General features: G+C 45.1%; 1 protein-coding gene across 1 annotated transcript in view; it reads left to right on the top strand.

Moving 5' to 3' along the window:
• Positions 1–13,594, top strand: part of fasn (fatty acid synthase) — a 94,867-nt gene that overhangs the window by 16,954 nt on the left and 64,319 nt on the right. Inside the window, exons 4-11 of the mRNA XM_033044574.1 lie at positions 126–299; positions 2,652–2,852; positions 3,327–3,449; positions 5,471–5,586; positions 6,958–7,092; positions 8,569–9,028; positions 10,589–10,776; positions 10,870–11,059. Coding sequence (XP_032900465.1) covers positions 126–299; positions 2,652–2,852; positions 3,327–3,449; positions 5,471–5,586; positions 6,958–7,092; positions 8,569–9,028; positions 10,589–10,776; positions 10,870–11,059 — 1,587 coding nt within the window. The remainder of the gene's footprint in view (positions 1–125; positions 300–2,651; positions 2,853–3,326; positions 3,450–5,470; positions 5,587–6,957; positions 7,093–8,568; positions 9,029–10,588; positions 10,777–10,869; positions 11,060–13,594) is intronic.

The raw sequence follows: 13,594 nt of genomic DNA, 5'->3' as shown, positions 1-13,594 counted from the left end.
ATGAACGAGTTTGGCTGGTCTGTGTGTATGTCTGTGTGCGTGTGTGTCTGCCTCTGTCTGTCTGGGTGCGTCTCTTTGTCTGGAGCCTGTCCAGGTGAGCTGGATTGTTTGCATCTGTCCCACAGGGATAAACCCCAGCTCACTGCGGGGGAGCAACACTGGGGTATGGATTGGAGTGAGTGGTTCTGAAGCGGCCGAAGCCTTCAGCAGAGACCCGGAGGAGCTGCTGGGGTACAGCATGACGGGGTGCCAGCACGCCATGTTTGCAAACAGGATCTCCTACTTCTTCGATTTAAAAGGTGAGGAAACTTCAAATTAAAAGTATGATTTCAGGGGAAATTAAACTGTGTCTGTTGTGGGGGGGGGGGGGGGATTTTGTGTTTAACCTGTACCCTTTCACGCGAGGACCAGTTGTCCTCTTAATTATGGCTCATAGGAACAGACATTTTATAGAGCAGTGGTGAAATTCTCAAGTTAGTTTATTCAAGGCCTTAACATTACACCGTGTGAAACGCTCTGATAGAAACCAGAGTGTTTCAGAGATTCGCAGCATCCTGTCTCTTGTATTCTGTGTTTCAATGGTTACACGTGGTATTACATTCTTGAAATAATTGATCAGTTATCAATGTTTCTTTTAATCATTTATCCTTGCTTGCTCTCTCTGAGTAACCTTTAACTTTCCCCTTAATTAATTTTAAAATATTCCTCTTATTTGTTTGAAAAAATATATTTTCTCAGGATTAACTTTATTGCCCTTTACGACCTGCAATGTTTATTTCAACTTTAATTATGCCGTGGGATCTGAAAATATGATAAATCTATTTCTTGACTCTCCTGGCATCCTTAAGTTTCCTTCACTATGTTGGCCTCTTTTCCCACCTTGCTTCCCCAATGTATATGTTCTTGGGATAAACATATTTACAAACTATTCATTTTTCTTATTTCCAGAATTTCTTCCATCATTGCCCATCATTCATTCAATTCTGTTTGATGTGCTCAGTTTTATGAGGTAGATAACTAAGGTATGAAAGGTTTCCAGCAAAGCGAACCACACATGAGTCCAGAGTGTTTCATTGTCATATGCACCGGCAACAGAACAACGGAGTTCTTACTTGCTGCAGCATTAACAGGCCTTTAAACTCCCCCTTTAATATCCCACAGGTATTTAATAAGGCCTTCAAATATCTCACAGATAAATGTACTATAATAAATTAATAAATAATACTACGTAACCATAATACTGAAAAACCCAAGCACAGTCCAACCAAATAATAATAATAATGGATGGGATTTATATAGCGCCTTTCTAATACTCAAGGCGCTTTACATCGCATTATTCATTCACTCCTCAGTCACACTCGGTGGTGGTAATCTACTTCTGTAGCCACAGCTGCCCTGGGGCAGACTGACGGAAGCGTGGCTGCCAATCTGCGCCTACGGCCCCTCCGACCACCACCAATCACTCACACACATTCACACACAGGCAAAGGTGGGTGAAGTGTCTTGCCCAAGGACACAACGACAGTATGCACTCCAAGCGGGATTCGAACCGGCTACCTTCCGGTTGCCAGCCGAACACTTAGCCCATTGTGCCACCTGCCGTCCCAAAGACACCGTCCATAGAAGATCATGGTTGCCGAGGTTAGTGTTGAGGTTCGAGCCTGATGGTTGCTGGGAAGAAGCTGTTCCTGGACCTGTTGGTCACAGTTCCCAGGCTCCCGTACCTTCTTCCCGATGGTAGCAGTGAGATGAGAGCGTGGCCAGGGTGGTGTGGGTCTTTGATGTTGCGGGCTGCCTTTTTGAGGCAGCTCCTTCTGTGACTCCCTTTGGTAGTGGGGAGGCCAGTATCAGTGATGGAGCCCACCACTCTCTTCATTCCTGGGTATTCATGTTGCCAAACCAGACTGTGAAGCAACCAATCAGTATGTGCTGTACTGTGCACATGTAGAAGTTCAATGGAGTATTCGGTGACTTATCAAATGTCCTCCATCTTCGAAGGAAGTAGTGACGTTGATGCACTTTTTTCGTGATTGCATCAATGGGTTTGGCCCACGACCGATGTACAGAGATATGCAGGCCCTGGAGCTTGAAGTTGTTGTCTCTCCACTGCCATCCGGTTGATGAAAATGGGTTTGTGGATCCTCAGCTTTCCCCTCCTGAAGTCAACAATTAGCTCCTTTGTCTTGCTGACATTGAGACCAAGATTATAGTTCTGGCACCATTCAATGAGATTATCGATCTCCCTGTAATCCGATGCACCATTCCCATTATTCATCCTCTGTTTTTGTAATCTTTTCTACTGAGTGGGTTTGCTCCAGTTTCACAGTTTGAGAGAGGTGACAGGAATATATGAAAGGCAGATAAGAACAGCAGCGATTTCAAGCCATAGTTAGGGTAGACAGGCGGAACCCTTTCCCCGGATTGAAATGCCATAGACTAGAGGATATAGCTTTAAGGTGAAAGGGACAAAGTTCAAAGGAGATTTGCAGGGCAAGTTTTTTTGTTTTTTTTACTCTGCTTGGTGGGTGCTTGGAACGTGGTGCCAGGGGTGATGAAAGAGTGGCCCGGCTGTGGCTATGTCAGGCAATCTGTTCCCTCTTGTCCACCACAGAGGAGTTCCATCAATGACTTGCTTCTCCTCTGGATGTTAGGTCCCAGCTCTTCCATCGACACTGCCTGCTCGTCCAGCCTGCTGGCGCTGGAAAACGCCTTCCAGGCAATACGCCATGGTCAGTGTGATTCCGCCATCGTTGGTGGAGTCAACCTGCTGCTGAAACCCCACACATCGGTACAGTTCATGAAGCTGGGCATGCTCAGCCCCGATGGATCCTGCAAGTCCTTCGATGCCTCGGGTAAGAAACCACCTTGTTTCTGTATGATTTTATCTTTGGGTCAAAGACATGAAATGTATGTTTAAAGCTCTTCACCAGCTCAGTATGCCATCTTGCTCAGGTTGGTCAAAGGGCCTGTTTCATGCTGTACAAGTCTGTAACTATTTAAATTATTTTTGTCTATAGTATTTAATATTTACACTTGCTTTCTATACAGCAAGGGTGACCTGAGATGGCACTGTAGAAGATGCCTCACATCTTTAGATCGTTGGCTTTGAGCCTGCCAAGAAGGGATGACCTTCCCAACAAGCTAGTTTATTTATCTAGTTAATTGTCTTGCATTTGCCAAATCTGTTTAACATTCTGCATTGTCAAGCGAACCTGGGCAACAAAGTCATTATTTTGGCAAACCACCTAATTTATTTTCACTGATTTTTTTTTTTTCTTCTGAAAAGCATCCATGACAAAATGCGTGGAATTGTCTTGTGTTCTCAGGTAACGGTTACTGTCGATCTGAAGCATCTGTGGTTGTTCTGTTGATGAAGAAATCAGCAGCCAAACGAGTTTATGCATCGGTAGTTAACGCAGGAAGCAATACTGATGGTTACAAAGAACAAGGTATTTTTATTTTCATTCCTTTTCGTTCATTATTTCATTCCTTAAATCCTTTTCATTATATAATTTTGTTGGGGGGGGGGGGGAGGGAGAGAGAGGGAGCAAAATTTCAGGTAGGTTAAAAATGTTGTAATGAGTGCGCGTGACAGCCCAGACTCCAATTCAAAGTCAGGAATTTATATTTTGGTTTTCATGCCTCAGTTCTACACTCAATTTAAAAACAACATTTAAAATTTAATACTTGCGACAGCAAAAGACACCATAACATTCCTGATGCATAATAAACTGTGGTGCAGCCAGCAAAGTCTGGGTACATTTTGTAAATAAATGTAGGCTGGTGCTGAGAAGATGATTTTCATGACAAAGCTCTTGATGCAGTAATAGAAAAATAATTCCTAATGAGTTGCAATCGTCTGAAACCTGGTCACGCCGTAACGCAACAGGTAAATGTGCGTTCAGGAAAGCCCGACTAAAATATCTCTTAATCTGTTCGAGATATCCCTCCTAGAATACTTCTTGACCCAATTTCACTGGATTGATTTCTATGTTTAACAACGGCTCATGTAACCCGCTGGTAATGTATACCTTCACATGCCCATAAGCTGGTGTTCATGTGCCTTTGTAGTTGAGCTACACAATGCAAATAACCCAACATGTCTTTAATATTGAATCTCAAAGGCCTCTGAACCATGTAGGGAATTCTATTAGACTGTCTTAGTTTCTTTCCTGCAGATGCAGAATGTTTAAACAATGAAACATTAACAGAAAATAAATAGTTTGGACAGTTTCATTGTTTAATTTTGTGGCCCAAGTAAAATTAACTTGGGTTTGCACATAATTGGTCATGTCTTTTATTGTTAAGTTACAGTAAAGCTGGATTTGATTCTTTACAAGGATAGTATGGTGCAACACAACTTCGGAATTAAACCGATTTACGGGTTGGGTGATGGGTGGGGAGAGATATGAAGCAGGTATATCAACACTTTTTGTTTTTATTTCTGTTTTTGTCTTTTTATTTCTTTATGTTTTTCTCTTTTTATTTTTACTTACTCACTCTTCGACTACATTTATTTGGTGGTCTAGGGGTTCTATTCTTACACATCCACTTTCTCTTTCATTTTCTCTCTTGCTTTTTCTCTCTTCTATTTCATCTTAGCTAAAAATTAAAATTGAAGCTGTACAATAAATGTATTATGTCATATGCTGCAGTCTATACTTTTGTACACTGCTTCTAATCTTTTTTTCTTTTCTTTTTTCGTCTTTTCATTTTTTAAATAAATAAATAAATAGATGAGGTTACAGTAAAACTGGAAACTGGGAATGGTTTAACAAAGTCAGGGGCTACAAAAATTTACTTATTTAACCTAGGCACACTAATGTGCCTTTGCTAAATTTGGAGGGATATAAATCCTTGGTAGGGGTTAGCTATTCACTGCACCCATATACACATGACAATAATAAACTAAACTAAACTAAACTAGCAATCTCAGTTTGAAATGAACGATCCTGCTGAGTTCCCAGTCTGAAGTCTGAAGAAGGGTCTTGACCCGAAACGTCGCCTATTCATTTCCCCCAGAGATGGTGCCTGACCCACTGAGTTACTCCAGCACATTCTGTCTATCAGAGTCCATTAAATGTCTAAATGTTTGTCTGCTTCGATCTAACATCAATTGCGAGAGGCAGTGGATGAGCTAGTGTGACCAGCCACTGTGCGTCTGGCCAGCTCCATGTGAGGACAGTGAGGGGCAGCAACAGATTTGGTCCCATCGGCTCCGTGTCAGGGTGGGGCAGCTTTTACATCCTGCTTTCTTCAGCTAAGATTCACCTGGGATTTTGTTATTATTCAGCAGAGAAGGTCGGGAGGCAATCGTTACAAGCCACGACACACAGGTGTGTGTTCTATTTATAGGGCATGTTGTTGAGCGTTGAGTTGACGAGACCTGGTACAGACCGTGAGGCATTCACCCACAATAACACCTTGTTGTCGACCGGTTTAACCCTGTTCCTATGGTTTCCACCTCCAGGTATCACATTCCCCTCGGGAGAAATGCAGCAGAAGTTAATGAACGCCGTATACGAGGAAGCAGGCATCTCTCCAGCTGCCGTGGAGTACCTCGAGGCACATGGCACAGGAACCAAGGTCTGTCGGTGCGCTGTCTGCTCCACACCACACCACACCATGCAGCCAAATGTCTCCTTGGCTCCTGCATATGCAAGCAATATTCAAAGTGACACTGTTTCTCATGCAATTTGCACAGGTTTCTGGAGGCCCCGTGGTAAGGTTGGATAGGTTATGGAACAATGCCATGCCTGACGAATGTTTCAGTTGAACCTAAAGCATTTCAGACAATGGCAGGGCGTGCGTAGCAAATATAGTAAAAATGGAGATGCGTCTAAACGCAACGGCAACAAAGGCTCCAGGAGTGACCAGAGAAGCGTCTGCCTCAGTGGATGCTGGATAGCCACACTTCAATACTTGCAGGCATTGTAAGAAGCCAATTTCCTATGTGTACCATCACTTAAGACTGTACCGCATGGACGCAGGCCCTTTGGCCCACTTGTCCATGCTGTCCAAGTTGGCCCATTGCCCTTCAAATCCTTCCTGTCCATTTGGCTGTCCGAATGTCTTTTAAAAATTGTAATTGTACCTGCTCCTACAGCTTCCTCTGGCAGCTCATTCCTGGCATGGACTACCCTCTGAGTGAAAAAGTTGCCCCTGAGGCCCCTTTTAAATCTCTCCCCTTTCACCTTAAACGTGTACCCTCTAACTTTAGAATCCTCTGGCCTGGGGAAAATGACTGAGCGTTCAGGTTATCCATCCACTTCATGATCTTTGCACTCCTCAACCTCCAACACTCCAAAGTAAGAAGTTCCAACCTTCCCCTGTAATGCAAGCCCAAGTTACTTTCTGGTGAATCTCTTCTGTACCCTTTCCAACTGAGTGACATCATTCCTGTGAACGCTATGGAAGGTGGACTAATAAAAGAAGGCAGAAGATATACCAATATTGATGATCCAATGTTATTCACACATGCAGAACAGAAACGGGCCCTTCAGTCCAACTTGCTTACCCCGACTTGCATGCCCCATCTGCACTAGTCCCGCCTGCGTTTAGCCAAGATCCCTCTAACCTATCCAATCCATGTACCTGTCCCAATGTTTTTTAAATGCTGTGATAGTACCTGCCTCAACTATCTCCCCTGGCAGCTCGGTCCATATACCGACTACCCTTAATATAAAAAAAGTTGCTCCTTGGGTTCCGATCAAATCTTTCGCCCCTCACCATAAACCTATGTCCTCTGATTCTTGATTCCCCTACTCTGGGTAAAAGACTTTGTGCATTCTGCCCATCTATTGCCCTTCATGATTTTATACGCCTCTTATGAGATCATCCCACATCCTCTTGTGCTCCAAGGAATAAAGTTCTAGCCTGCCCAACCTTTCTCTATAGCTCAGACTCTCGAATCCTGGCAACGTTCTAGTGAATCCTCTCTGCATGTTGTGTGTACAGGTCGGAGACCCGCAGGAACTGAACGGAATTGCGAATGTCTTCTGTCAATTTGACCGCAAGCCTTTGCTACTGGGATCAACAAAGTCCAACATGGGCCACCCGGAGCCTGCATCGGGATTAGCCGCGTTAGCAAAGGCAAGTGTCTGGTCTTCTCTCTTTGCAGTGTTTGTGATGGGGGAATTGGGTTTATGATGCCAAAACGTGCGGTAAATGAGAACTTTAGGTTAGAGATACAGCCCGGGAACAGGCCCATCGCCCCACTGCGTCTGCACCGACCGGCGATCCCTGCACACTAACACTATCCTCCACACACACACACTAGACAATTTACACTTATACCAAGCCAATTAACCTACAAACCTGTACGTCTTTGGAGTGTGGGAGGAAACCGAAGATCTCGGAGAAAACCTACACAGGTCACGGGGAGAAGGTACAAACTCTGTGTGTGTGTGTGTGTATATAGCACTCCCAGTCAGGATCGAACCCGGGTCATCGGCGCTGTAAGGCAGCAACTCTACCGCACAACTTGTAGAATGTCATGGGCTGTCTGGATAAGCAGTGCTTTATGTGATGGTACGCACTTGTAATGCGACATGTTTGTTTATTAAACATGCTTAGCTATTGGATAGCATAAGAAAAATGCTGGAGATACTCAGCGGGTGAGGCAGCATCTATGGAGAGAAGGAATAAGCCTACCATTTCCGCCTCTTCCTTTCATTTTCCACCCCGCTCCCCCTCCCCCGACATCAGTCTAAAGAAGGGACTCGATCCGAAACGTCGCCTTTTCCTTCTTCCCATAGATGCTGCCTCACCCGCTGAGTTTCTCCAGCATTTTTTGTCTACCTGCGATTTTTCCAGCATCTGCAATTGTTTCTTAAATGGATAGCATTAGGGAATGATTTTAAACATTTAATTATTTAGACTTTATTTAGAGTTTGGTTATATTTCAATTTAAAGTGTTTCCATCATTGAGTGTATTGATGGTAACATTTTGTTGAGAAATGGAGCTTAAATTTTAATTGAGATTTGATTGAAAGTGCAGCATAGAAACGGGCCCTTCAGCCCACCAAGTCCATGTTGTCCATGAATCACCAGTTCATGCTAGTTCTACATTATCCCACTTCTCATCCACTCTCTGCACACTAGGGGGCAGTTTACAGAGGGCCAATTAACCTACAAACCCGCACATCTCTGGGATGTGGTAGGAAACCGGAGCACCCGGAGGAAACCCATGTGGTCACAGAGTGCACATGCAAACTCCACACGGAGAGCACCCGAGGACGGGATTGAACCTGGGTCTCTGGTGCTGTGAGGCATTGGCTCTGCCCACTGTGCCACTGTGCTGCCCTTATGGGTGGCATGGACCATACTATAGCGCAGCATGTGGAAAATCAGAGCGTTTTTTAAAAAGTTGGTTTGTATGGATGAGCAGTGCCTTATTTTATGAGATATCTTTGAGGTCGCTCTTAAATCTTTAATCTCTCACTGTAAGATTGTGCCCTCTAGTTTTAGAATCCTCTACCCTGGGGGAAAAGATGGACCATTCCCACTGAACCACTTTGCAGACTCTTAGATGCTGAGGTTAATTTTAATTTTCCATTCTTCCGACAGGTTGTGCTCTCTCTGGAGCATGGTTTATGGGCTCCCAACATTCACTACAAAACTCCCAACCCCGACGTCCCTGCTCTGCAGAGTGGGTGCATTCGCGTCGTGACCGAACCCATCCCCGTGACCGGCGGAATCGTGGGCATTAATTCCTTTGGGTTTGGCGGTTCCAACGTCCACGTCATCTTGCGTCCCAATGCGAAGAGAGCCCGCCCTCCGGTTCCCTTGGCAGTGCCGCGCTTGGCGCAAGCCTGCGGCCGCTCGCCTGAAGCGGTGGAAGCTCTTCTTGACCAGACCCGGCGGCACGGCCACGACGTCAACTTGCTGAGTATGATCAACGATATCTCCACTATGCCGCCCGCCGCAATGCCTTACAGAGGTTACAGGCTGGTGGGCACTGAGACTGATATCAAAGAGGTCCAGCAAGTCCAGTCTGCTGGAAGGCCAGTGTGGTACATTTGTTCAGGTGGGTGCCTTTAAAACTCCAGAGAATAAAGTCGACACTGATGATCACAGTACTGACATTGATAAGGATAACCAGCACATTCCACAAGGTGTAGGTTTCATACAGTCACTCAGCGCGGCTGCTGGACCTTCGCCCCAACTCGTGCTGGCCCACCAAGGCGCCCCCATCTACGCTAGTCCCACCTGCTGTGTTTGGCCCATATCCTTCTAAGCCTTTGCTGTCCATGTACATGGATAGGGATTTTTTTTTTTTATAATTTAAATTATTTTTATTAGAAGCATTTGTACAAGAATAAAACATTCGGCATGTAAAATTATACAATTATTGTACCGCTTCAAAGATATAAGAGAGGAAAAAAAAAACGAAAAAAAGAAAAGTGGAGATATACCTGCCCCTCGTCCCCCCCCCTCCCTCCTCACCCAACCCAGAATCGGATTTACATCCAAATTTGTGTTGCGCCGTACTATCCTTGTAAGAATTCGGTAAAATTGCTCTGGTTTTTCTGCCAAGACAAGCCTAATATTTTCCAAATGTAGTGTCTCGGACATGTTTGTAATCCACATCTTCACAGCAGGGACTGATGTGTGTTTCCAAAATTTAAGTATTAGTTTTTTCGCCGTTATCAGGCCATAGTTAAGGAAACGTCTTTGAAATAATGTTAGCTCAGAACAGGCTTCTGACAGACGTACCTAGAGTGATCAATTCTGTGTTTGCATCCAATTTTATTTTAAGTATTTTAGGAAAAATGTCAAAAATTCCCCTCCAGAAATTATGTAACTTTATACAGGAGGCAAAAGAGTGGGTTATGGTTGCTTCCTGAAGGAGCGATAGGGATCTTCCTGGATAGGGATCTTTACATGGGTTCTATTCTACTGACTATTCTTTGATTAGTGAAACCTTTTACCTCAACCTTCACCTCCCCAGACCCTCTCCCAGATTGGACCAGAATCTAGAGTGATAATGTAACATGAGGGAAATAGATGAGGTGAATGCAATGTCTTTTCCCCAGAATAGGGAAATCCAGAACCAGAGGGCATAGGTTGAAGCCTAGGTGGGAGCGATTAAATAGGAACTCGAGGGGAAATCTTTGCACAGAGGGTGGTGGAAGTATGGAACTAAGCTGCCAGAGGAGGTGGTTGAGGCAGGTACTATAACAACATTTAAAAGACATTTGGACAGGTACATTAATGGATTCGGACTAAACACAGACAAATGGGACTAGATTAGATGGGGATCTTGGTTGGAACGGGCCAGTGGGCCGAAGGGCCTATCTCCATACTGTATAATTTCAGAACTTTAGAAAGTAATGGAGGCAAGTACAATGATAACATTTTTTAAAAGCATTTGTATGGTTACATGGATGGGAAAGGTTTAGAAGGATATTGGGCAAGCATGTATAAATGAGACTAGCTTAGATGGGACATCTTGGTCAGTATGGATGAATTGGGCCAAAGGGCCTGATCCATGCTGTATGAGCTTATAACTTTAATAAGGAACCATAAAGGATTGCATTTCACATGTGCCGATTACTGCTGGCTGATGATTCTACTGTTCCCTCAGGTATGGGAGCTCAGTGGATTGGCATGGGTCGCACCCTTATGAAACTGGATATATTCCGTGAATCCATTCTCCGTTCCGACAAAGCACTGGAAAAGATGGGATTGAAAGTGTCCGAACTCCTCATGAACACAGACGAGAAAACGTTTGATGACACGGTGCACGCCTTTGTAGCCCTCACCGCCATTCAAGTAAGGAACTCTCTAATGGTCTGAAGGAAGCAAGCCTTCAAAACAAAACAAAATCACTAGGTTGGCTTCACATTCTCATGGTTTTATCTGCAGGTCGCTCAGATCGACATGTTGAACGCTATGGGTCTACGACCAGATGGTATTGTCGGGCACTCTGTGGGTGAGCTGGCCTGTGGGTATGCTGATGAATCAATGACACATGAAGAAGCCCTATTAGCCGCATATTGGAGAGGCCGATGTATCAAGGAAGCCAAGCTACCCCCAGGGGCCATGGCTGCTGTTGGTGAGTGACTGATTGCACCACAAAGCTGTTTAAAATCTGTACAAGTTTATCCACACTGAAGGTGGAGATCAGGAGCGTCTCTTGTTTGATTTAGTTTATTACCGTCATGTGTACCGAGGTACAGTGAAAAGTTTTCTGTTGCGTGCCATAAGCGGAAAGACTATACATGATTAGAATCAAGTCATCCACAGTGTACAGATGCAGGATAAAGGGAATGACATTTAGTCCAACATAAAGTCCAGTCGAGTCAGATTAAAGATGGTCTGAGGGTCTCCAATGAGGTAGATGGGATGTCAGGACCGCTCTCTAGTTGGTGATAGGGGGGTTCAGTTGCCTGATAACAGCTGGGAAGAAACTGTCCCTGAATCTGGAGGTGTGCGTTTTCATGCTTCTGTACCTCTTGCCTGATGGGAGTGGGGAGAAGAGGGAGTGGCCGGGGTGAGACTCGTCCTTGATTATGCGGCTGGCCTTGCTGAGGCAGTGTGAAGCATAGATGGAACAGCCATGGTCCAATCACTGATCTTGGCTGGGGATTGGTACAGGAGGCTTTGTATTCCATCAAACAGAGATGTGCCTGTAAGCAGTTTGGTCCTGAGTATTGTCCAGTGGACACCAAGGGGCAGAGGAATCGGAGATGTTGGTTTAAGGTTAGATGAGATTTGCTATGACTCCTATTAATGTTAAACGCCTCCTGTTACTATTGTTAAGGCAATCTCAGTGACTGTGTGGCTAAAGCACAAGGTGCTGGAGCAACTTAGCGGGTCAGGCAGTATCTGTGGAGGAAATGTACAGACAACATTTTGAGTTGGGACCCTTCAGACTTGAGTTTGAAGAAGGTTCCCAACCTGAAGCATTGACTGTCCATTCCCTCCACAGGTGTTGCCTGAGTTACTCCAGCGCTTTGTGTTTTTCTCAAGACCCCAGCAGCTGCAGTTCCTTGTGTTGACTGTGTGGGTAAACCTCAGTGATATAGTTGTATCGACCAGCGGGCAACAGTGGCCTGGAGAGGGGTGTGAGAGGGACTCTTGAGTGGTGTAGTGATTCCAGTGTAATTTTATAAAAAAGATATCCCGCACTGTTCCTCCTCTCAGCTGCTCACACAAGAGTGAACATCGAACAGTACAGCACAAGAACAGGCCCTTCAGCCCACAATGTCGGTGCTGAACATGATGCCAAGACCATCTGCACATAACCCATATCCCTCCACTCCTTGCATATCCAAATGTATCTACCTCGACCACCACACCCAGCAAGTGTGATCCAGGCACCCACCACCCTGAATCTTAACTGCTCAGAGCATAAATTAAATTATTACTTTAGACAGTAGACGATAGACAGACAATAGGTGCAGGAGTAGGCCATTCAGCTCTTTCTTCCCAATAACCCTTTCTGGCTTAAGCCCTCCCTTCACCACCTCCAGTTTAAATTCCATTTGGAATATTTTGGAGGACCAAGAAACCAAGAACCTTCGAGCCAGCACCGCCATTCAATGTGATCATGGCTGATCATCCCCAATCAGTACCCCGTTCCTGCCTTTTCCCCATATCCCCTGACTGCGCTATTTTTAAGAGCCCTATCTAGCTCTCTCTTGAAAGCATCCAGAGAACCTGCCTCCACCGCCCTCTGAGGCAGAGAATTCCACAGACTCACCACTCTCTGTGAGAAAAAGTGTACGTTCTAAATGGCTTACTCCTTATTCTTAAACTTTAAATGGGGTGACTCTGTGTCAGCTTTGAGGTGAGTTTATCTGGATGGGATCATCCACTTATCTCCGTCCATCAGTGGTTGTCGATACTGGACCTCCCTGGTGGGACTGATGTATTCATTAGTGCTATCTGATACGGGCACAAGCAAAATTGCGCAAAGCAGATTTAGTACCTCGAAGGAACGATACAAAGATAGGTTCCCAGTGGGAATATGCCTTGATCAGGGGATACTGCAATAACAGCTGCAAGGTCAATGGCTCCATTTACTGCCAAGGCTGGTTCTTGCTCAATTCCTACTGACAGTGGTCCAGTCACAATTGCAACCTAGGCTGAATGTGTAGGGATTACTAAAGGGTTCACAGTATTTGATGATTTAATTGACCGCATGCTGTTTTTGACAAACATTTGGTCATGGATGACTCTTGACTCTAATTAAATAAAGCCCAAAGTGGGGCTCGGCCGCGGGCCAGTGGATGACAATGTTGGGAGCTCGCAGGTCGCAGGCTGGTGCCTGTTTTCCGGAGCTCCCGTTGCAACAGCTGCGTCCGCTGGACTGGAGGGCGGCAGCTTCGACCACCCCAGGGCCGCGGAACTTGAACCGCGGGACTAATACCATCGCCCGGTGGGGTATCGCCTCGGCGCAGAGGGAGAAGAGGAGGAAGAGACAGTAACTCTTAAGACTTTTGCCTCCATCACAGTGAGGAGGTGTTTGGTGAACTCACTGTGGTGGGTGTTAATTTGTGTTTATTGTGTGTTGTTATTATTACATGTATGGCTGCAGGCAACAGCATTTCGTTCAGACCGAAAGGTCTGAATGACAATAAAGGAA

Source organism: Amblyraja radiata, chromosome 26 (assembly GCF_010909765.2).
Source record: "Amblyraja radiata isolate CabotCenter1 chromosome 26, sAmbRad1.1.pri, whole genome shotgun sequence".
Lineage (NCBI taxonomy): Eukaryota > Metazoa > Chordata > Chondrichthyes > Rajiformes > Rajidae > Amblyraja > Amblyraja radiata.
This window is presented reverse-complemented; position numbering and strand designations above follow the sequence as displayed.